Source organism: Pipistrellus kuhlii, unplaced genomic scaffold, assembly GCF_014108245.1.
Source record: "Pipistrellus kuhlii isolate mPipKuh1 unplaced genomic scaffold, mPipKuh1.p scaffold_m20_p_12, whole genome shotgun sequence".
Lineage (NCBI taxonomy): Eukaryota > Metazoa > Chordata > Mammalia > Chiroptera > Vespertilionidae > Pipistrellus > Pipistrellus kuhlii.
Window position 1 is genome coordinate 7,802,862 of NW_023425427.1, and position 24,611 is coordinate 7,827,472.

The 24,611-nt window shown below is 50.1% G+C and overlaps 1 protein-coding gene across 10 annotated transcripts in view; it reads right to left on the bottom strand.

The window, feature by feature from the left end:
* PALM2AKAP2 (PALM2 and AKAP2 fusion) overlaps nt 1-24,611 on the bottom strand; it is a 259,879-nt gene that overhangs the window by 8,820 nt on the left and 226,448 nt on the right. For 8 of the 10 annotated variants that reach the window (XM_036433054.2, XM_036433053.2, XM_036433052.2 and 5 more), the window contains 2 exons: nt 12,850-15,241; nt 1,834-2,012 (listed from right to left, as the gene is read on the bottom strand). In XM_036433054.2, the coding sequence (XP_036288947.1) occupies nt 1,834-2,012; nt 12,850-15,241 (2,571 nt within the window). Of the gene's footprint in view, nt 1-1,833; nt 2,013-5,024; nt 5,264-12,849; nt 15,242-24,611 lie in introns of those variants that run through there. The other 2 variants (XM_045579923.1, XM_036433055.2) reach the window with 2 other exon arrangements.

The following is a 24,611-nucleotide window of genomic DNA, read 5'->3' on the forward strand; positions in this document are numbered from 1 at the left end:
AGGAGGCGCCACCCCCATTTTGATGGCGAGGGGCAGTTTTTGAAGGTCTCGTGGCAAAAGCTACTCATGAGCCCTGAGGTGCGGCTCTGGGGGCTTCTCTGTCTTCCCTTCCCTCTGTCCTTCATGTGCATCCATACCCTTACGTCTAACGTGTCACAATGCACACATCCTCGTTGCCCCATTTTGTGAAGGCTGCGTTCTTCTTAGGAAGCACAGCAAAGAAGAACGTTTTATTCAATTCAGAAAGAGCTGAATTGAACAAGCGTATGGCCAAGCCCATGGCTGGGTCCTGGTCACCTCCCTGGTGTGAGGGAGTCCTCAGAGGGTTTTTGGAAGGCATGTTGGCAGGTGGACCGGCCAATATTGGTGCCGGGGCGACCCTGGCGCCAGGTGGGCCGTGTGAGGGTCTCAGAGGGCGCAGAACCTAAGAAGCCATCGTTTGCCTAGAGAACAGGGCGTGTGAATGGAGCCGGAACAGAACCACGGCTTCTAGGGGCAGGGAAGCCAGGTACACAACTCAGGCAGCAAGCAGCCCATCTGCGCCTGTTCATGCTCCTTCTCGGGTCAGAGACAGCTGGAGAAGGGGCCACGGACCAGCCAGGAAAGCAAACGAAGGCTTGTTTGTTCCGGCAGGTGAACTTCAAATACCCCCCAGGGACTGACGCAGGCACAATAGCAAAGACCCCCTGAACCGAAAGGGCTGGAAATGGGGTGACGGGGGCTCTGGCCACATGTTTGCTTTATAAGCAGTCTGAGTACGCTTTCCCCAAATGTGGGTCTCTTAAAGGGACTCAGGGGATTGCTTTGTTCTATTCCTAAGAATTTTCAACAACAAACTTGGTTCTCTTGTCCTATCAGTAACAGTGAAAAGCACTTGGCCTTGCATCCAAGACTAGTTAGTGGGCTTCCTCCTTGTATGACATGTTCATTTACTCGAGAAGAACACTTGAATAGCACTGTGCACCCCGCAGCACAGATAACTGATCCAAACAGGGGCGCTTTTAGGAGTGGAAGAGGATAGCTATTCATATGACACCAGAACAATAGGCTGACACCGGAGCTGTACCAGGTAAACTCCCCAGACCCAAGCTTTTTGTGACCTACGTGCCACTGGGGGGAAGAGGCAGTCACCTCAGTAAGTGCTAAGAGACTGGGGCCAGCAGACTCCTAAGGAGGTTGGCGTGGACCCCCCTCAGGCTGATCCCCAGCTCCTGGCTGTGGCACCATGGCCTTCCCGTCTCTTGTGGGAGAAAGAAACCACAGAGCAGATGGATGACTTCCTCCATGGTCAAGGTGAACAGCACACGTGACGTTCTCAGGGTTGAGGGGAGCAGGTGGCCGTGTGGTTTTCAACCGTCATTGTAAAGGGCTCTTTTCCTGCTAAACTGAATGCAAGGCCTGGTAACAGCCCCGAGCGCACTCGGTCTTTTGGGCACCGAGTAACATTTCGAGGGGTGGCCAGAGTAGACGCTGAAGGATAGCATCGTCATACTTCTCTGGAGAAATGAAACCCTACAGAGCGGGCAGCGAGGGCAGCAAGCAGCTCCCCGGTGCCTGGGGTGATGTCAGGGCCCCTCCATCCTCCTTCCCTTCTTGCACCAGACACCCACACACCAACACGGCCAGAGGCCCCCATGACATGGGCAGGAAAAAGACCGCCTCCTGGCCTGCTCCACGTTTTCAAGAAACAAGGCAAAAACCCCAACCCCATCTCCGGGCGTGTCTGACCACACATCTGAAAATCGGCTGAGGAGCCAGATCCCTGGCAGACAACTGTCTACGCGTCCGTCATGCTACTCGGGGGAGTGGAAGAGGAAAGGAGAAGGAACTTACACTACTATCATCCATTCTCTCGCGCCTTTTAGATTTGTGAGTCTCATAGTCTTCCAGGAGGGTCTGCATCAGATTCTTGGGCCGCTGCGATCCGGCAGCCTCTTCGGGGGCTAAGTCAGGCTGCGAGCTGGGGCCTTCAGGTGTGGGGGATGGAGGAGGTCTGACTTTCTCTATTTTCCCTGAAACAATACGAAGAGAACAACCCTTTCTAAGCTCATCTGCTCGTGACTGCTTTCCGAAAGAGGAGAAAACTGGCAAAAAAAAAAGAAAAAAAAAGAAAAAAAAGCAAGCGCCGACATAGTGGTACCAGAACAATGGTTAGGTCAGGACACGTTATCATAGGGGTCCAAGTACGTAAGGATAATGTCACAAACCATCCACAAGGACCTCAAGGAACCCAGTGCTAAAAAGTCAGATGTGAGAGGCCCATTGGGCAGTGTGCAGATATGGGTCAGGCAGACAGACACTGGGTCCAGTTCGGGGGACAGGTCATAGGTCACAGAATGAGACTGTGAGGGGACAGCCCCACCTCTTATAGATGAAGGAAACCGAGGTCCTGCAGACAGAGGGTTGTGCTGAGGTCGCCGGGAGTCAGTGAGGGGACTCAGGTCTCCTGGTCCCCTCACCAGGTTCCTTCTTGTCTATCAAAAGCCATCACCTACCAGCTCGCCTGCCCGAGCTTCAGGCGTGGACAGTCAGTGCCGAAGGACCTCTGAAGGAGGACTAGGTTTGTTCTTCTCACCGTAGCCTTAGTAGGCCAGCCTCATTCATTTACCTTACCTGCCACGGACCTAGAGCATTCAGGTCGGAGACATCCCTGGCCCAGCCCCCAAACCTTGAAGAATGCATGCCAACAAAGCCAGCTCAGGTGTCACAGGAAAGGTGTGCACCAGGCCTAGGAAAGGTGAGATGTGGCCTTTGGAAATGCCTCACAGGAATTTTCAGAGAAGACCAGGTCAGTGGTGGTGGGGTGGGGTGGCTCTAGGCACGTTCACCAAGCCCTTCTGCATTCCTCCCTCTGGGGCCATGCCTGACCCTGACTTCAGGCCCGTCAAGGGGTGGGTTTTGTCGCCACGGAGCCCCAAATGCACCTCTGAGAAGTTCCCATGATGCCCTTTGTGGGAGATGAAGGGTCTATGAAAAAGGAACATGGAAAACGCACACAAAACACGTGGGACCATTCAAGTCCAAAGTTTGGAAATGGCCAAGGTTAAAGGCCCGTATGACCCCTTCCAGTCCCAACCTGAAGGTGACTCATTTTTCTTCACCATCTTCCCCAGACTTTACCTTGGCCAACGTCTTACAGGTGAAGTCAGGGGTCTGTGTCTCCACGGGGGCTGCTACAGCCTCTTTCTGGGCACAGCTGCTTTTGATGGGCTTTGGAAACCCCCCCTAGAATTCAGGAAATCCAGGTCTTTATTTCTGCTCTTCCATGAATCATCCGTTATTGGCTATCTAATCCTGGGAGGATCATTAAGTTCTCCCAGCTACATGATGAGAATTGTGGAAGAAGTTGTCTGTGAAGTCCCTTCTAACTCAAGACATTTTGCTATTCTATCAAATATATTTATCAAGAAGATTGACCCTTATTGTATAAAGAAAAAGCATGGCTCTCACATTTGACAATTAGGTGGCAAGTTGTTTTTCATACACAGAACAGGGCACTTTATCACCAAGAGGCACTTTTACACTAGTAACTTAGGGAAACTCGTCTTGATCTAAATCAGCATTTTTCAACCGCTGTTCCGCGGCACACTATGTTGCCTGGTGTGCCGTAGGTGCAGACAAGACAAGAATTTTATAATTTTTCACTATTTTGTTTACTTAATATTTCATAATAAAGTAATTATAAAATACTTTCTTTGTGTTTATTTGATTCCTATTCAAGAGAATTACTTTATATATAGTCAATATAGGCACAGAGTTAAATTTTTTAACATTTTCTAATGGTGGTGTGCCTCGTGATTTTTTTCATGAAACAAGTGTGCCTTTGCCCAAAAAAGGTTGAAAAACACTGATCTAAATTACCCAAGTCATTTACAAATAAAAGTCTTTTGACACTAACAGCAAGGTAAAAATATTCCCAATTTATCATGTCTGCTAGCAAGGATGTCCAGTTTTTATTAGGGGATGCTATAATGGCTCCCCATTGAATACATTAAACATTTATCAAGATTTTACCACACCCGCGTCCCTATCCTTTCTTCCTAACACTGAAATATTTTAAAGCAATCAGGTAATATTACCTCTGCATATAGGTCTCTATAATTTCAGATTGGCTCTTTCAATGAAGGTTTGAGAAACGATTTGGCGCAGAGGTGAGCACGCAAGGCCTGGAGCCAGCCTGTGTGGACCTGAACCCACTGCTTAGCAGCCAAATATAACCCCGGGGCAAGTCACTTACTGTTTTCCTATCCCAGGTCCCTCACCGGTAAAGGGAGTGTAATAAGAGGAGCCTACCCCATATACTTGGGATAAGGACCAAGTTACTATTTAGAACAGCAAGCATCCAATTTACCCAGTTACTACTTATTTGGAATCCCAAAGAATAATGTCTTTAGAATGAGAAAGAGCAATTCTGTGGGTACTGTGCATAAAAGGTTTGCCATTCTTCTAGAACTAGAAATAAACACCAAATCACCGAGGCTGGTCGTCATTATTTTCCAATTGACCTCTTCAGTGTCCACATTACCTTCCACCAGCCACTCCCCCAGCATTAAACTTCTAGAAAGCATAGTCTGTATTCCCTGCCTTCACCCTTTCACACACACCACGGTCTGGTCTCTGCTTTAGGCACTTTTTTTTTTTTTTTTAATATTTCTGTGAAAGCCGTTTTCACATGCTGAGTTGTATCAGATCTGGTTAAGTATCTCGTCTCAAGTAAGCTGCAAAGTCATCTAAGGATAGGGACCATCTCAATCATTTATGAACCCCTTAGTTCATCTGGATATAAACTGCATAAGGCAGGACCTGTCACTGCTGGATCCCAGCACCCACGGTGGTAGGACCTCATGTTTGCTGAATGAAGCATTAAAGATATTATGAAATACACATAGCAGCCCCTTATTCAATGCTTGCAGATGGGGACAGAATTCCCAGTGGGAAAACCTGAGGAAAGCGTTTAAATGTCTTCACCAAAGCACATGAACTCAAACGATTTTGGTGTAAAAAATCACAGGCTCAATGGCTTAGAAGTAATAACCACCACATGCAAATAGCATTTTAATAACAGGCTTCACGTCACTCGATCCTCACAATAACCTTGGGACGTAGTCAGGGCAGATGCCAGGACGTCTGTGAACGGTTTAGACCATGGAGGCTCAGACGCTAATGCCAGCCCGAGTTACGTGAGCTGCTAGCAATCAGAGTTAGGTCTGGTCTGGAAGCCAAGTCATGTTGGTTATGGCTAAATGAGATTGATGGATGTAGGCTGAAAGAGAATTGCAAAGAGGGCAAAGGGTTAGTATAGAGAAGTGGTCAACCATTCAACATCAGAGACATGCCTTTGTATTACTGGTCCCTAGGGCAAATTTTACCATTTATAGACACTAGAGGGCGCGTGAGTAACAGCAAAGAAAGACTGGTTTAGCAGGTTTAGAGCAGCTGCTTCCAAAGTAAAAGCAGTTGAGAGGTTTCAAATAGCCAAGCTCACATCAAAGCCTCCAGAAGAGCTGTCATGGGTCCCCAAAGAAAGGAGACACTGAGTCCCATCCCCTTGGCCAGGCTTCTCTGCTGGGCCCTGTGATCTGTTACCCCTCTCTCCTCCATTCCCCCAACCCCAGTATGATTCAAACCATGCATTGGAATTCTGTGTCATGTTAGAAATTACACAGCTACAAAGCTGTAGAGGGATCTGTTCCACACCCACCTTCTTCCTCAGAAGTCTGCAGCCAACAGTCCTGGCAATGAGGATGGTGAAAAATGTCTAATGTTCTTCCCGCAGTGGGACACCCCAGACACCACTACTGATCTGGGATCATGACATAAATGTGACTCCAATGGTCTGTGCCTCAGTCTGGAGAGTCTAGCTCATCCTTGTCTATGATCTCAGGGGCCCTAGAAATTTCTTAGCCCTGAGGACATACCCGGTTAGGATCCCCAAAGAGTGATGGATCAGCACCGGCGCTCGTGGTCATGCATTGCACCCAGCCCTTCCCCAGTACCTCCGGGCTCCATCCCCACCGGTCTCATCAAAACGAGCTCTCATTCTTGTTTATTCACCTGGTGAATGGCTCAACAGCTGACGACAGCTGAAAGTGAGCTCTGTTTTCAATGACAAACATCCTGGGCTGAACACTCTACAGAACAGCTCTCCTAAAGGACTCCAGGCATGGTCCCTGGGAAGCAACATGAATGGAAAGTGTCACACAGGCTCAGGGCAGACCAGGTGGTCTTAGCCAACGGCTGACACCTGATGCTGACAGAGCAGGAGGCAGGAACTGCGTGAGCTCCATGACCAGAGGAACCAGCAGAACAAAGCTAGGCTGGAATTCTGAGTGGAGGGTGGAACACAATTTCGAGTTAATTTTATAAACATGGTTTTGCTCAAACTACTGCAACTAGAGTAATTTTAGACTTAAGCTTATAAAGGTGTTTGAGGGTAAGCAGCTCCGCTTGGCTGGGATGATTTGCAGAGCTGTGTCTCCAAAACTACGTCCAAAGCTAAGTTTTGTAAGATAGCACTCAATCCGGTAAACAAAGTCTCTGGCCACAGAGGCCTGGGAAACAGCGCTGGTGAAAGAAAGCTTTAACAATGAGAGAACTATACGATAATACCTCTGTGTTGTCTTAAGCCGCTGTAATTGTGGTAATTGTGGTCACAGCAGCAAGAGGAAACAAATACCAATGTAAACCCAATATGACTTTCATGCATTTATGGACACGGGACGAAACAAGGCAGGCCATGGGTTAGCATTGACCCACTTTGACTTTAGCATTCTTCTCCCAATTTCCCACCCCCCGTACAATAAGCATGAATGAATTTTAAAATATAGTCATGCTCAGAAAAGTAGAGAGAGCTGCTTGCTCTAACCTTCGAGAACCAGACAGATCCACAAGCCTCCCCATGTCACCAGGCAGCACGCAGCAGGAGAGCCGAGGGGCTGACCCTCCGCGGGGCCTCAGAGCAGCATGGCCTGGCACAGCGGCCCTCTCTAGCTGCAGCACTGAGAGGCAGACCCAGGAGCAGAGACCTTCGCCCCAATCAGTAAGTGCTGCCTCTCATCGGGTGGAAGAGAACACCAGGAAATGTGGATCTGCATTTCCTGTTTATTTATTAGGAACAGTTAAAGCACTTCTGGGCCTAAGAAAGCAAGCCATGCCTTGGCTGCAGTTCTGGACTTCCCAAGCACGGACAGATTTCCCTGGGGCATCCACAACAGGCCGCGCTGGTGAGGCGGGGAGAAAAATCCGGTCCTCCCACCCAAGGGAACCTGAGCGAGGGCTGCACGCCCTCGGAACACAGCTGCTGCCACCCCTGTCGGCCCAAACACGCCTCCATTCTAAAGAGTCAAGAGTGTGGCTTCCAAAAGTTGAGAAAATTAATTTGGTCAAACCTGAGGATTTGGGTGGTTATTATAGTCCATGGTGTCTTGAGATCTTGAATCAAAGAGCCTTTGTTTCTACACTTTTTCAAAAGCAAAGAAAAAGCCAGCACCCACTCATTTAAAACACAAACGGAAGTGAACAAAGACGCCCACCAGATGGCATGCCTGGGCCCAGGCCTCTTTCCATGATGACCTTTCCTTACGTGGCCCTGGGGCGAGGTCGCAAACATCAAACAGGGCCCACAGGTCATTGCGATGAGCTCAGAGAGAAATGAGCTCAGACTTGCATTTGCAATTTCAGTTCCCTTCGGTCAAAGGGAAGATCCTGCTCTCAGACCCCAAGTGTGAGTGTGAGTGTGAGTGTGGGTGTGGGTGTGGATGTGGGTGTGTGTGGGGGTGGCTTGTGCACCAGCACCGTGACCCCCACTCTGAGAGCTGGTCCCTGTCCTTTCATCCCCACTGAAGGTCCAGCGGAGGGAGAACATGGTGTTCTGAATCTTCACATTAGAAGCCGAGCTCAGAAATGAGAAATAGCCTGCCTGGAGAAACACCCAAATGGCATTACTTAAAGGTCAGCCGGGTGTTGGTGAGCCGCTGATTGGGTCCTTCTTTATGAACAAAACTGGAAGATGCAAACGCTAGAAGGAAAGAGCTCTGCTTCCCCTGGGGAAGCCCAAAACAGAAAACATTTAATTGAAACAGAAAGCATAAAAATGGCCTGGCCGGCCGGCATGGCTCAGTGATTGAGGGTCGACCTATGAACCAGGAGGTCATGGTTCGATCCTCAGTTGGGGCACAAGCCTGGACTGCAGGCTCAATCGCCAGTAGGGGGCATATAGGAGGCAGCCGATCAACGATTCTCTCTCATCATTGATGCTTCTCTCTCTCTCTCTCTCTCTCTCTCTCTCTCTCTCTCTCTCTCTCTCTCTCTCTCCCTATATTCTTTAAAATCATGAAAGCATGAAAATAGTGGTTAACAGTAATTCCCTTTCCAAATCTTTTTGTTAAACACATCTTTTTTTGTGAAGATTACTCCTCATAAAAGAAAAAGAACCAAAAGGGAAATGTTTTCATGGTAATACTTGTCATTTTTATTGTCACCCAATGCACTCAATGATGGGCTTTGTTTTTTTTTTGAAATCATAGTTGGCTATTGAAAACTAATTCCTGAACTCAGATTTTGTAAGAGAAACTTTAATTCTAAGTAATAGTGAAAAAAATCCCATCCAGAAAGCGGTTATAATGCATATCCTGCCATTAATTTCTCCTGCAGTGGCAGGGGAGTGACTCCTAAGTAATCCTGCTAAGGTGGTCTCTGCCTTTTCTTAAGACATATCGGTAACTAACAACAGCTACAACCATAGTAACTCTGTTTGGGAGCCTTTTGTGTGCCAGGCACTGTCCAAACCAATTGATGCGGCTGGTACTATTTTATTCCCATTTTACTGGTGAGGAAACTGATGTTTAGACCGCTAGGAAGCAGTGGAGTTAGGACTTGAGCTTTAGATAGAATTCCAGAGAAGTGGCTGTCACATTGAGGTCCGTAATTTTCTCTGACCAGCTTTTTCACCTAAAGTGTGGATTTCTATCTGAGTATCTGAGTAACGGAGGCTAGCTCTCAGGTCAGATGCATACACGTTTTGGGAAATCTCTGATGCTTACCTTCAGGCTCACGAGAAATACATTACACAAACTATAAACGTGTCCTTTGGGGACCTAATGGTCTGTCCTTCACACTCTCCACTCCACCACCCCTGGCTCTTCCACCCCTTGGGCAGCAGCTTCTTCACAACATCAAACGGATCTGAAATGCCAGTCTCCGTGGGGAACACAGCAATCACCACGTCTGGTGAGAGGCACGCTCATATCCTGCCCTGAGCCCCCGCAGACATGGGGACATCCTGTTCCCCAGCCTGGCTTTGATTAGCTCACATTTCTTACCAGGCATAAAGCAGGGATCTTGCAAGAATTCGGTCCTTTGATTCATCTTTTTCTTTCTCAAGACTGCATCTCTCTCTGCGTGTGGTTAAGTCTGACTTCTCAGAAGCCAGCCTCCTAACTGGGTACGTGGGGTAAAAGGCAAGCCACAAGGACACCCTGGGGGGTCCCCAGCAAGGGATAAGCCCCCTGAGAGCCAACCCAGACCCCAGGATATATCACAAGACCCAGCACAATGAGCAGTGACAACAGGAGCCGCTCACAGAAGGGAATAATACTGGTGAGAAATGTGTGTTTTCCAGAGTTCTGCTTCCCAGAAGCCACGAGCACAGTCTTGTCACGGAAGAAAAGACAGGGGTCTTCTCGGGAGTGAAGTCGCCCTGGCCTGCGGGGATTGGGCCGAATCTAGCTCTCTGACATCCCCCAAGGGGTTCCAGATTGTGAGGGGTCCGTTGTGGGATTAAACAGAAAATGTGTGTGAAATCGGTAGCATAGGTCACAGCTTTAAGACCTTGGTCAGTCAAAGCCATGATTAGCCTGTGTCACCAGAGAATGTCCAGGCAACAGAGTAGCAGACATACCCCTCACTGGGATACCCATGGAACCAGTCACCAAGCTCTGCTTCATGAATATTGTGCTGACATCACCTTTTTTTTTTTCTTTTTTCCCTAGGACTTTTTCCTTTGATATCTGAAGATAAGGAAGAGGAAAGAAAAGAGACTCAGCCAATAATCTTTGTAATATATAGAGTAACAATCAATACATGTGCATTGTAATTCAAACTGATACTATTAGTCCAAACTCCTTGGAAGTTGTATTTTTATAATATGTATATCATTATCACATCTTTCCACATATTACAAAGTTATGGGACTCAGTACCACACCTTCTCCTTTACCACGCTCCATAATGTCCTACGTATCTGGCAACTTCTCTGACTCGGTAGATCAGTCAACATCTGGCGTGAAAACAGAATCTATTTCAAAAACTAAACTTTTTAAAAAAAGCAAACCAAAAAAAACCCCTAAACTATTCACCTAGGTAACTGGGTCTCTCTGTCATGCCTCGAAGTTGGAAGTGAAACCAGGAAACCTAATAATAGACTACAGCACTGAAGTGAGAACTGCCTGCTGACACCCTGAATTTGAAAAGGTCTAATAGTATGTTAACTTCAATACAATGTTTGGGTTGTCCTCCCAGACTCCCTCCTCAAGGGTGTCTTCCGGCGGTAAATGGGTTACACCTTCAAATCAGGCTTGTCCACCTGCCGGAGCCCTTCCTTTACACTCTACTAAGGACCAGGCACAGGAGGCACATGTGTGCTCATTCTCGGGAGCACGGTATCTCATAGAACACATGTCATGCGTCAAGCTGGCGGCATGCCTTCAGAAGTGCTCAGTAGAAGCTGGTGGAATGAACTCACTAGAGCAGGGAGACTTTGAGTCCATTAGTTCATGTGTGAAGGCAGGACAGCTTGGAGATGTGTAGAGATAACTACCTTTCTGAAAGTCCTCATTGGCTTCCGACAGACCATGGGATAAAGTATAATATCTAAAACCTAAATGTTGTCTGGATCCAGTCAATTTTGCTTTGTTTTAGATTTCTTCCTCTAACCCCCTCAGACCTTCTATAAACACCTCAAATGTGACGGGTTCTCTATTCCTTTTGGGCCTGTATAGGTGCTTTTCCTACAGAAATTATTCCTGGAATAATTCCCTGCATCCCCTGAACCTGAGCTCCCCCTCAGTTCAAAGTGGGGAAGTTTCCCAAGAAAGGAAGACTCCCCTTATCCCCCAGGGAGGTGGTCTTCTGTGCTTGTCTCCGTGCTTCTCTGTCACGAAACTTCCACCTCCGTGTGGGGTTGTTTTTCTTCCTGAACTCTAAGTTTCCCAAAGGCAGGAACTGCCTTGTTCCCCGCTGTGTGAACGAAGGTAACACAGACCCTATTTATGGAGAACTTCTTCCTTTCTTTCAACATCACACCAGAACCAATAAGATAAGACTTCCAGATGTTTTTTCTAATAACTGTTCTTTGGAAATGGCTATATCCTTTTAAAAATAGAAACCTTATCATCCTCCATCTTTGGAAGAGAGAAAGTAAAAGCAGAAACATAGATTTCTCCCATATCGTTCAGAATGAAAAAAGGTATTTAAACTTGGCAACTTTTCTTTAGGTTGAAAATTATTAACAAAAAGAGTTCCCTTGCACCATTGTTGATCTGATGGAAGCCAAGCGTCAAGAGAGTGTTGAGAATTGGAAGCACTGTTAGAAGAGGTCAATGGGGGATGAAAGGGGACATATGTAATACTTTCAACAACAAAGATTTAAAATATACATTAGGGCAGTGGTCGGCAAACTCATTAGTCAACAGAGCCAAATATCAACAGTACGATGATTGAAATTTCTTTTGAGAGCCAAATTTCTTAAACTTAAACTTCTTCTAACGCTACTTCTTCAAAACAGACTCACCTACGCAGTGGTATTTTGTGGAAGAGCCACACTCAAGGGGCCAAAGAGCCACATGGGGCCCTCGAGCCGCAGTTTGCCGACCACGGCATTAGGGTAATACTTTGAAATTATTTCTGATGAAGAAACAGTTTTTTTCCCTGTTCAGGCCAATACTTTTTAAAACTACAAAGTCCCACACTTGGATTGGAGGACAACATCAAATTGCTACAGGAGTTTCCAGAACTTACTCTCACTGTATTTATGTCAGCACAGCCCCATAACAAACACCTCACAGACTAGCTGAGGCCACACAGTCTGCAGCATCTCTCCGTGACAGGAGGTCGCAATCATAGCCAAATGGGAAATAAAAGCTACTGGTCTACCTTGTCACTCATCATGGCAGCAATAATAATGACCATATCATTAGCATCGAGCACCTATACAAAGTATTCCAGAAAGGGACTGCCCAGGCAATGAGAGAGGGTGAAAGACCTGCCTTTTTGTCTAGCAACTCAGCTTCTCCAAATGGATCATAGAACACGAATAGAGGAGACCACCCCTAATTCCAAAGTACTTGCTATGTGAGGATGAAAGGCAAAGCCAATCACAGAGAAGACGGACAAAAGCATCGTCTGTGGGTCAATCTGCAGCACCGAGTCATGACCGTCATTGGTGGGAAGGGACCTCGCATCAGGAGGGGTTAGTAGTGCACACTCCCCAAATCAGTTGGGTTGGTTTAACTACAGACACTAAGGGTCAAGCTGTGGACTCCAACGGTCCCACCCAGTCACTCCCATTGCCAAGAAGCAGCCCCTTCAAATAAGAGAGAACAATCCTCTGCCCTAAACCCAGACCAGAGCAGGATAATGAGACAGGCCTACTGCGTTCCATTCCTCTGGGAAAGGGCTAACACCATCCAGGCTCAGGGCTCCTCCAGAGGACGCATGAAACAAATGCTGAAGTCCCCGCGCCTGGGTAGCCCGGACTCGTATTCCAGCCACACCCAGAGGAGAATCCGCCTGGATACCTGTGAGCTGAAATCCACTGGTAACACCTGCCTCCGGCGGGCGGCGGTGCGCTTACCTGGAGCGGTCTTGTAGCACGAGGTTCGGGAGGGCAGCGACAGGGCGTTCTTTGCCCTGGAACTCGGGGTACTCTGCAAGACCTGCCTCTGCCTCTTCAGCTCCTCTTCCCTCTCCTGGGCTGCTCGGATCTCTTCCTCGATCATGGACAAAGTCCGCTGCTTCCTCGACCTCAGCTTGAAGGGCCCGACCATCACGTCAGACTCCTGCGTGGCCAGGAGCGAGGCTGTGCTCCGCAGCTCCGCGGCCTCCGAGTACTTGCTGAAATAGCTCCCTTCGGGTCTGGTCTCCTCCATGTCGATGGGGCCGCTGGGCTGCACGGCGGGCGGTGGGGAGGAGGGTCCCCGTTCCCTGAGCGCCCTGTCTTGGGCAGTCAGGATCTTTGGTAAGACATCCCTTTTCTCTTGAACAGGGGAGGACACCTGAGGGGGTTCAAACGTGCTCCGGGGCTTCTCGGAGCGAGAAGCCCCCGCCCCGGCTTCCTCTCGAGTCGCTTTGGGCCTCGGCTGTTGCTCTGCGCCACCCTTGCTGGGTCCGGACCCAGCGCGATCCACCTGCTCGGCTATGGCTTGCTGGATGGCATTTTGGACCAGGAGACCGGCCTGATATTCCAAGGGGTCCTCGGCCGACGGAGAGTCTCCCAGCGTGGAGGAAGGGGAGTAGAAACCATGATCGCTGAATGACTTGGAGACACCTTCTCCCCGGCCTTCGGAGGGGTTGTCCGTTTGGGGGGTCTGGGGCAGTGAGAAATCAGCCAGCGAGTTTTCCTGGAGGGCGTTGGCCGTCTCGTTGGAGGCCCCGCTGTCGCTGATGTTGTCCATGCTGAAGTCATTGGACAGGGTCTCCAGGACAGTGGTGTCCTGGGACCTCACGGACAGCTCCTCCAAGCCAGAGTCGAGCTCCTCCTGGGTCAGAGAGACGTTGACAGACCTCGAGAACTGATCCAAAATCCCAGGGTCGTCATCCTTGACCACGGTGAGGACGGCCCTGGCGCTGGTGAACTCTCCGTCCTCGGCCCACAGTTTGGACAGGGGGCCGCGCTTGCAGGGCTCGCTGTACGGCCCGTCCTTCCCCGGAGGCGCGGCGCCGCCCTGGCCTCCGCCCGGAGGCTGGCTCTCCTGGGCACCGGGGGCCTTCTGCCCCTTGGCCGCCGAGGTGCCCCCGTCTTCTGCGGGACCCCCGAGGGAAGCCGGCCTCGAGATGGTCGGTGGCTTGTCTGAGTTGATGGAACCCAGGGGCCTGTAGAATGGCTTGATGGAGAAGAGCCTGGGGTTGCTCTGGCCCTTGGCCAAGGGCTGCCTGGAATTCTCCATGAGCTGGAACTGCTTGCGGGCAGCAGAGAAGTCGATCTGCTCGGTGACGATGTCCTCCTTCGTCTTGGTGGCCGTGCCAGAAGGCTCCCGGGGGGAGGCGGGGGCCCCGCAGAGCGGCGGCGGGGGCTGCTGCTGCATCAGCAGCTGCTCCTGCTGCGCCCGGCGCTCCTTGCGCTCCTTGTACTTCTTGTGCGACTCCAGATGCTCCTCGTCCAGCTGCTCCTCGATGGACTTCTCCTGGGGCGGGTTCCACCACTTGGCCGCGATGCCGGGGTTCTTCTTCATGGCCTGGCTCCGGATGAGCTCCCGCCTCTCCTTCTCCAGCTCCAGGATCTCCTCCGTGGGCCTCACTTTCCGGACGCAGTACTGTTCCTTCTCGTCGTCCTCGAAGAGCTTGGAGGGCTTCTTGTCCTCGTGGAAGGCGCGCAGCTCGAACTTGGCCTCCTTCTTCAGCGTGGTGAGCGTGAACTCACCATCCCGGGACGAGCACCACGAGCTGGTGGAGGAGCTGGGGCTCACGGGCGCCTGCAGGCTGTCCCCCAGCAGCTCTCTGGGCTGGTCCGGGGAGAGGCCGTTGGCTCTCTCGCCCTCCGCCATGGTGTCCGAGTTGCTCTTGCTGAGCTCGATGTGAGGAGGCACCTGCCTGCCGGGGGCTCTCTCCGTGGGTTCCGGCTGGACGGCCGTGTGGGCAGGCGGGCTCGGGCTGCCCACCAGGACGGCGGCGCCGGGCTCCGGGGAGGACGTGCCGTTGTAAGGTCCGTCCGCAGAGGAGTCGCAGCAGTTGGCCTCCAGCACCTCGTCTAGATAGCGGATCTCACTGGCCACGTCGTTATCCAGAGACTCGTGGTGATCCGCGAGGAGGCCATTGTGGGGGGGCGCGTAGAAAGGGGAGGGGGGGTCCATGGAATGTGGAGCGGAGGCGATTCCGGGAACGCTTTTACATTCTGCCACGGAGACCTCAATTTCCATGTTTTTGTGATTGGAGGGGAGAGGGCTGATCACAGCGTCCAGGGGGTTGGCACTACAGGGGTCCCTCTCTTGGCTCAGCCGGATATCATCCTCGGAGAGCGGAGGAGGCTTCTGGAACAAAGAGAGAATGAAAGGCAGGGTTAGACACCACACCTCGTATGGATGTGAAGAGTGAGAAAATGACTGTTAACTAACAGGAAGGGGCATGGAGAAAACAACGACAAGTCCTCTCGAATTTCCCTTCCCATAAGGCTCCACAAGCTCATGTGGTGGTGGTGACAGTACCTGCCCCTGTCCATTTCACAGATTCCATTCTGTTTACCACGCATCCAGAGACCGTTCAATCGATGCTAGGCCCCCCCCCCTTTTTTTTTTAATTTAAAAGTAAATTAGGGCCTGGCCAGTGTGGTTCAGTGGTTGAGTGTCAACCCATGGACCAAGAGGTCCCCAGTTCAATTCCTGGTCGGGACATATGACGGGTTGTGGGCTCCATCCCCCGTGTGCAGCGTGCAAGAGGCAGCCGATGGATGTCTCTCTCTCATCGATGTTTCTATCTCTCTAGCCCTCTCCCTTCCTCTCTCTCTAAAATCATTAAAAACTTATTTTAAAAATAAAAAAAAGTATAAATTTAATTTTTCAAAAGTGAATTAGGACTCGGATCATTTGAAGACATGCTCAAATATCTCCGAAAGTACAAGACATTCTATAGCAGTTGTAGCAGACTTGCAAAATAGTCACAGCAAATGACTGCACAAATGTCACAGCAGTGTTTATGTGTCCCCAGCTGTAAAAAGAAGAGCCTTCTACACGAACAAACCTTGAAAACATGATTCTCTGCCAAATGCAGTACGGCTATTCTAGCCGGGGGAAGTAAAAACCTTGCCCACATTGACCTCCTATAGACAGCAGTGCCTGAGCCTCCCTCTACCGCATTTCCCAAGAGCGCTTGCGTGGCTCCTCACGTCAGCCTGCCCCTTTGTCCTGGACACTCCACAGCTCAGTGTTGGACAGAGGACGCGAAGATGCCCTGACAGCTTTCTTTGTTAGAACTTAAACATTACCGCAGTTCTTCCCAAGGCATACGTTCTGAACTGGCAACAGCTGTTCCAGTGCAAAATGCCACAGCACATGTTTGCAGCGTCAAAAAACTACCTTCGCCTTTCCATCAGAAATCATGAAGTCTATTCGTTAGGTCTTCTGCGATGCATCCAACTGAGGCTTTTACAGTGCTAATTATTGGTGAAGGCCAAAGTCTGCAGCCCCCGTGTACTGCGAGATGGCTCTTTTCCAACAACACATTGAAAAGTATATATTTATTTATTTTTAATATATTTTATTGATTTTTTTACAGAGAGGAAGAGAGAGGGATAGAGAGTTAGAAACATCGATGAGAGAGAATCATCGGTCAGCTGCCTCTTGCATACCCCCTACTGGGGATGTGCCCGCAACCAAGGTACATGCCCTTGACCAGAATCGAACCTGGGACCTTTCAGTCCACAGGCCAAAGCTCTATCCACTGAGCCAAACCGGTTTCGGCTAAAAGTACATATTTAGACACTGGAGGGTGTGACCAGGAGAGAGGCTCTCCTTTCTGTCCATTACTTGTGCCCCGCCTCTTCCTCTTCTTTCCATAAGACAGCCTGACCAGCAGCTGACAGCTATTCTGGGAAGACAGGTATCAATTTAGAAGGTCCTTCCAGACCATTCCATCCTCTTCGGAGAGCAGCAGCTCCAAGCTCTAAACCCTGATCAGGGTAGAAATACTTCAAAGAAACAAAGAGCTTTGCAGTGTTGATTCACAATCATGCATCAGAGGTTCCAGAGCCTACCAAAAGAGCAAATTCCCGGGTTCCATTCCCAGCAGGAAGAATTCGCCTTCATGCAAGAAAGCCTGGTGTGATTAAAGCCATCGGTGACTACACAGGTACATGAAAACGGGCTAGAAACCCCGTAGTCAGAATTTGCAGGAGTCTGGGCTGACATCATTGAACGATGTCTTGTCCAAACCAACAAATGCTTATGGCTCCCTCGGAAGATCAGAAAGACCAGGATTTTCTCCTTGCTTCAGATAACATGAACCTGATTCCAGATTCAGAGAGAAAATACATATTCAATACATGGACTGGAAAACCCTTTCTGAAATAAACTATGCCCTAATCAAAACAAAACAAAAACCAAGAGGACATGAAAGAACCACCAAACTGGGCTTTCAAAGGTCAGAGAAAACCTAGGGTGGTAAGGGACCCATGGGAAGTCATCGGCTGTCCCTGCTCCCGCCTCACGTGGAGCCCTCACAGCGTGGCACCTGTCTTCCCAGAATAGCTGTCAGCTGGTCCGGATGTCTACTCTACCATTTACTTCAAAACACTTGGGCAGAGACAATGCCATGCAGCTGTGTGTGTGTGTGTTTAAATTCTATTCCAGGTGCACACAGCCATCCTCATCGGGGATGTACGTGCAGACAGTGGTCAAGCAGGATCTACTCTGGAATTCCACGCTCCCCAAGGGGCGGCTTCCTTCCTCCAGTAGGTGAGCTCTCTGTAACTCCCCGAGGCTTTGCTAATTGGCACAATTAAGGTGAGAAATGAACTTCCATCTGTGAAATGAATGGCTTGTCAATGAGCATAATAAACTGTTAGAAAATGGTGGTGTTCAAATGTGTGGGTTGGACATATTTCCCAACCTCCTATGAGGAGGGTCTATGAACAGTGTGGGCACTTTGGCTTGAACACCTGTAGGAGTGGTGCATGAAGTCTGAGAACTAAACAGCCCCAAGCCCGGCCTTTGGTTCAGAGTTCGGTGGCTGTTTAACACCCACTATGGAGTTAACAATCCTGCTACGTCTGTCTACATGCAAGGTGCAGTTGCAACATCTACAATCCAGCAGAGCTGAGACTTCTTTGAGGTTAGAGACAATAGTTTTTTGTTTTTGTTTTTGTTTTTTTAATATATTTTATTGATTTTTTACAGAGAGGAAGGGAGAGAGAGAGTTAGAAACATCGATGAGAGAGAATCATCGATCAGCTGCCTCTTGCACACCTCCCACCGGGGATGTGCCTGTAACCAAGGTACATGCCCTTGACCAGAATCGAACCTGGGACCTTTCAGTCCATAGGCCGACGCTCTATCCATTCAGCCAAACCAGTCTGGGCTAGAGACAATAGTTTTATACGTACTTGTAAAATGTGTATTTTAAAATAAAAGTGGGGAGTGCGGGAAGAGACTGAACATAAACTGTGCATCTATGGATGAGGATAGTGGGAGGTGGGGAAAGGGCAGAGGGTGGAGTGGGAACCTGTGGAGGGGGAAAAAATGAGGAACTTTGGTAATAATATGAACAATAAAGATTTATTAAAAAATAAAATGTGTATTTAATAAATACCTGCATGAGCACCAGAATTTGATCTAGGACATACCTATTCTTAATCCTTTGGCCTGCTTCCCCAGGTAAGTTTTGTCCTTCTACCCAATATAAGCAGCGGGCTTTTGGGGGGAAGCGGTGCAGAGCAAGTATTCGAGGTAACCTGCTGCTCTCCATACTGCCGGCATTATTGGAATACACGTTCATACATGATCAACCCTGTCTCTGCTTAATTGGCTCCAGTAGTGACAGGCAGCCCAGACCCTTTGACTGTTCTGTTTCACTTTTACTATAACGTGGTAGGCAGGATTCATCTAAAGCTGCCATTGCTGACCCAGATGTGTTTGTCTAATAATTATGTAAGGCACCCAGCCGGTGTGATTCAGTGGATGAGCATCAACCCATAAACCAAGAGGTTCCCAGTTCAATTCCTGGTCAGGTCACATGCCCAGGTTGTGGGCTCCATCCCCAGTAGGGGGCATGCAGGAGGCAACTGATCAATGACTCTCTCTCATCATTGATGTTTCTTTCTCCCTTTTCCTTCCTCTCTCTCTCAAATCAATAATAATTTTTAAAATTCTACTTTAAAAAATATATAAAACATTAGAATAAGAGGTTTAGAGAAGTCCAGAGATTTTTTTCCCCACGATCGCCTGGCTAGTAAGTGGCACAGCCAGGATCTGAAGGCCAGTCTTCCTAGCCTAGTGCTTCCAGAGGTGTGCTCAGTGCCGGGAGGCTTCCAAAATGACAGGGAAAACATCGGATGAATGGCTTTAAAAAGCATTGGCTTAGCTTTCTGGGTGACCCTTTGCACACTTGACTCTCTAGAAGTCACATGAGACTCATGACCTGGCATCAAAGATCCCTTTTCTTCTCTTTATCCAGAACCAGCCAGAGACAGGCTCCCTGGAGATTAGTACCAGCTCCTACCTTCTGCTCTACCTGCAGGACACTCCAGCTAGAAAAGGGGTGCTAACCTTCCTTTCAGTCCAGGGCCTTGACCCATGGGACTGGCCTTTGAGGCAGGTCCCCTGCTTGCTCTGATGACAAGATATTAACATCCCAGTCATCGCAACAGATGCCATGGAAAAAGGCTGGAACCCCTTCCCTACACCACAGAGCCCCCAGCACGGGTGAGATTCTAAAAGCCTATTTAGTTTGCACAGAAAATGCATCAGGTCTGGATACCTGGCCAGCTGAGGCAGTGGCTGGGAATGCGCTGTTCCCCCACAGGGCTCCGGGGGCCTAGTGCTGGGTGTATCAGGACAGAAAGAAAAATGCATTTTCCTTGGCAGATCTGGCGGGGCCCGGGGGACATCAAGAAGAGGTCCTTCACTCTAAGGACAAGCGTGAAGCTGAAGCTTCCACTCAGGCCTGCTGTGTCCTCAGCTCCCCAACTTGCCCACCCCAAGCTGGCCAGTTACCTCCTGACAATATCCGTTACCAACTTCGACCTCTTTGGCTCATGCAGTGTGACCCAAATTATCCAAACATCAGGCGCCTTTTCTGCAACCAGGTTTCCTCACTCTGAATAACCCAGATTACTTCCTCCTACGGCACAGTATTTAAATTAGAAACCCTTTCCCCCAGGTAATAGGTGACCTGATCCTTTAATCCAGTTATTTTTAAGTTCCGCCAAAAATACACTCACTCTTGGCCTGGGAACAGAGACGTGGCTGTGAAACAAAACTTCCTCACAGCGGTGAAGCCAGACAGTCTCTATCCCTTCTTCCCTGCCTCTTTCCTAAGTAGGGTTTTTAGTACACAGAGCAAAACTGCTTTAGGCAAGAAACTGGTTCTACTGGCTGTTTGTGGCAGGCTTTACAATGGTCCTGACAGGACGGAACTTCAACTGAAGTTCCATCACCATGGCAACGGGAGGAGGGGGTACCACCCAGGTGATGGATGATGCTCAGACACCTGCTTGCAAGGTGCCTGCTCAGGTATGCTGAACCTCAACAGCCTTGAGGGAAGTAGGGTAGAGCTACAAAGTCAGGAGGTCCAGGAGAGACAGCTCATCACCAAGAGAAGCTGAGGAATGTGGGAGGGGAGCATAGAGGCTACAGAGGTCAAAGTGCATTCTGGCAAGGAAAAGCCAGCGGAGAATGTGCAGAGCAGCGACAAGCCCTGTGCCTGGGGCCACGGGAGGTCCTGGGAGTCATGGGAGGTTTTTGGGGCTCTGAGGTGGTCTCCTCTTTGCAGCAAGGGGCTTACCACCTTGAGGGAGGAAGAGAGAGCCAATTCACATCAAGAGAGCAAACAGCAACGGGCACAGGAGGCATTGTACAGTAACGGGAAAGAAAATTCCAACCCTGTGCCATGGTGCTCACTGTGCAGGCTGAGGGGAGTTTATGAGGGAGCCGGGAGCGCCAATGGTCCTCAGCAGCAGGCCTGCAGCAGTTCTGCCCCCACCACGCCCCTGCTGAGACTGCAGGCTGGGGGGGGGGGGGGGGGGCTGGGGAAGGAGCTGGGAGTCTGAGTGGGCCCCTTCCACCCCCTACAGACACAGAGAGTAGGAATGTTTGAGAATGACTTGACTTGCTTCAGGCAAAGCCTTCAGGACAGGAAGTGGAGGGTAGAGGTGATAACCTGGGCCACATTCCAGTTCTAGGCCGGCCTTTCCGCTTCCACCCCCAGCAGCGCTGCTTCCCGCTGTGGGACTGGGACCAGGGGCTGTGCTGGTCATGGGAAGCCGGAGCCCAGCCACATCCCAAGGACAGAGACCCCACTGGCTGATGGAGGGCAGACTTAAGACGCCAACACTCCAGACTAGTGACAGGCTAAATTTAGACCGGGCAGGCTCCGGTTAACTCTGTGACCCCCTCCAATCCCCCTAGCCCCCCTTTTAAGGGCATGAAATTCTAACAAAGCCTTTTGGTTTCCCTCCCACCCACCTCCTGCCTTGAGGCCATTACAGCCCCAAAGTGACAAGGACCGTTCTGGTCCCTACAAACTCAGCCTGTCTTCCCCACGCTCCCAGGACACGGGTCCACCCGGCAGGCACCACCCTATTCTCTCCGGCTTACGCCTCAGGTACAGGCTTGGAGACAGGATGAAAAGCCCTCTGGAAACCCCTTTCGCTGGGAACAAGGCTCTCCTGTGTCTTGGCCCGCCCTCCCGGGGAAGGCACACGGTCCATTTGTACCGAACGGTGTTTCCCCAGCGCCACAGCCTGCCTGATGAATAGCAACCCTCAGCCCCGCTGAAAAGCCACCGGCCTGCATGGCAGGCTGCACATCTGGAACACGTTAAGGTGTTGTTTGATTAGCACATTTACAGCTCGGGCTTTCTGTGAGAGAAACTGAAGATGGTGTGTGTGATGGCGGTGAGAGGTGGGGAGGGGAGGGAAGGAAGGAAGCCAAGGCCTTCCTGCAGCCACCGGGGAAAGGCGTGTTTCTTTCGGCTCCTTGGCGGTTCCCTCCCGGCAGGAGTCTCGACTGAGAACCGCGGGGAGGGCTCAGGGTCTCCCCGGCATGAGGCGAGAGATGCTGCATTTCAGCTCCTCAAAAGTCGGCCTTTGCTTCCTCCTCAACGTGATACACTCCGTGCTCTCCCAATGGGTCCCCAGAGGCTCTTCTCCCTAAGGCCTTCCCGCTGTGAGGCTGCCCGGCAGGACAATCCCGACCTCCAGAATAAACCAAGATCAAGGCCACGGAGGCAGTGCTGGCTCCCACAGCCGGGCACTCCTAGGGTAACGCATTCTGCTGAAAGCAAGAGCAAGCCTGGCTTTGGTTCTTAATGACGAAGCTGCGTCCCTCTTGGTTTTAAGATAGTTCAGGGTCTTGGGTTCATGCCTGGCCAACTAGGAAAGGCAGAGAGCAGAGGCTAAAAAACAAAACAAACCAACCACTAAGGGCCCGGCAGAATTTCACTACACGGAGGCAGAGGGCCAGGAGAAGGGAGGAGACGGTGCCAGAAGCTTCTGGGTAAGCCTTTGTCCACAGTGACTCCGTACATACCAACAGCGCCAAGGAGGTTCCCCATAGCAGACAGGCACACACACTCCCTAACGAGCCTGGAATCGCAGGGAGCGTGGAGACCCCCACGACCTGGAGCTGAAGGCTAGTTGCAGACTAAACAAACACAACGCGCTAACCAGCAAACCGGTGGCCAGAATCGCTGGGTCACTTGGTTCTGCTCTGGAAAAGGACACTCAGACTCAGACACACACACACACACACACACACACAGACACACACACACACACACAACACATACACACAGTTGCAGACATACTCACACACCACCTTCAATGCATCCTCTGCCACAGATGGCATATCTTTGCACGCACTGCATGTGAAGTGAGGCGCTAAAGTCCTGCCCTTTAGCATGAAAGCTGGAGTTTTACAAGATTTGGAAAGAAAAAGAGATGCTAGTGGCCAGTGTGACCTCAGCTGCCCGCTCTCTCTCTAGCGGGAAAGGACTCCACAGCACAGCACTGCAATCCCGACTCCTCAGCCTCTGGAGGAAACCTCCTCCTACCCGATGAGAGAGAAAGGACAGCAAGGCAAGTCAGCAGACTCGGCTTACCCTGCCCAGAGCGAGCGCCTTACCCGGCCCGTCAGAACTGCCTCTTTTCCAGACAGATTCCGGCGCACTGGCTCAGCTGGACAAATTCCTGCTGAGCCTGGGACGGAAGCCTGTGATGTCACAGCGGGCCCTCCCTCTGCTCCCTAAAAGGCCATTCACACAAAGAAGGACTTCACCCCCTTCCAAGAGGCCGCCCCTCCCTCGCTGGCCGCAGCCTGGAGGGCAGAGGCTCCCGGATCTCAGGGCTGAGTGGGGAAGGCCGGGTGCTGATAAGAGCCAGTTCCAGGTTTCTTAACTCAGAGACAGGCGCTGGATAAGCAGGGACTTACTATCACGGTGAGGGTGAGGCAGCAAAATACCTGAAAGAGCCTGATGATGCAGTTAAATGAACATTTTGGGACAGAAATGCTCACTGTAGAAAATAAATTCTACTTGGAGTTGTAAACACACAAAACAATATACAGATGATATACTATGGAGCCTATATAACTTTACTAACCAATGTCATCCCAATTTATTCAATAAGAAGTCAACATGAGATTTAAAAAAATATGTTATTCATCCTCCCTCCACTCAGAGAAAAAGTTAATATTTTCCTGCATTCCGTGTGGTCTCCTTTTTAAAATGTGTATTTAATACTGTTGAGACCAGACAGCATATCCATTTTTGTTGCCAGCTTTTTTCTGTTGTACTCCACATTATCTCACAAGCAGTCTTCGTGTCCTTCCGTGGTCTTTGTAAGACACATTTTTAATGGTTACGTGATGTCGCATAGAAGCGGGACAGGAGGATTTGAAGTGAGGAATGAGAGCTCTGACCTCAAGGGCTGTCTGGGGAAAGTGGCTCCCCTTTTTCCGCCACAAAGAAAACATCTTCCTTTGGGTTGGGTCACAAGCACCTCTGTCCCTCTCCCAGGCCAGGCTCCCAATGCTGGCCCCAGGTCCCCCTCCCCACCCCCCATCTCCCAAAACTCTGTTTTGACCTGGAAAATTAGAGGCACAACTTGGAGTCTGGCTAACTAGGAAGTCACTCAGAATTCTAAATCCATGCAGGGCCATGAAGAAGTAATTTTCTTCAGGGAGATTGTGGAGAAGACAAGAGAATTGAGATTTACAGTGAAGTGACCAGGAAGAGGAGGACAAATGTCAATTAGAGTCCTGCTGGCCAGTTCTTCGGGGTCAGTTGGGAGCAGTTTGTCTGGGCCAAGCAGGTGAGCAGCCCGATGATGGCGGCCGGGTCCCTGTGGCCTGCAGGCTGGCCCACCACGCGGACCTCCTGGGACCTCTCAGAAAACACAGTTCTGGGAAGGAATAATCAGAGTGGGTGGAGCCTAGGAAGGCCCTTTGGAAAAGGAAACTAAAAGTATGCATACTTTACAGCTATTTACCCTGCCTAAACAACTTTCTAAAAAATATGTTTTTATTGATGTTTAGAGAGACAGAGGAAGGGAGAGAGAGAAACATGGATGGGCTGCTTCCTGCACATCCCCCACTGGGGATGAAGCCCCAAACCCAGGCATATGCCCTAGCTGGGAATCAAACCTGTGACCTCGTGGTGAATGGGACAACTGAGCCACCCCGGCCAGGGCCT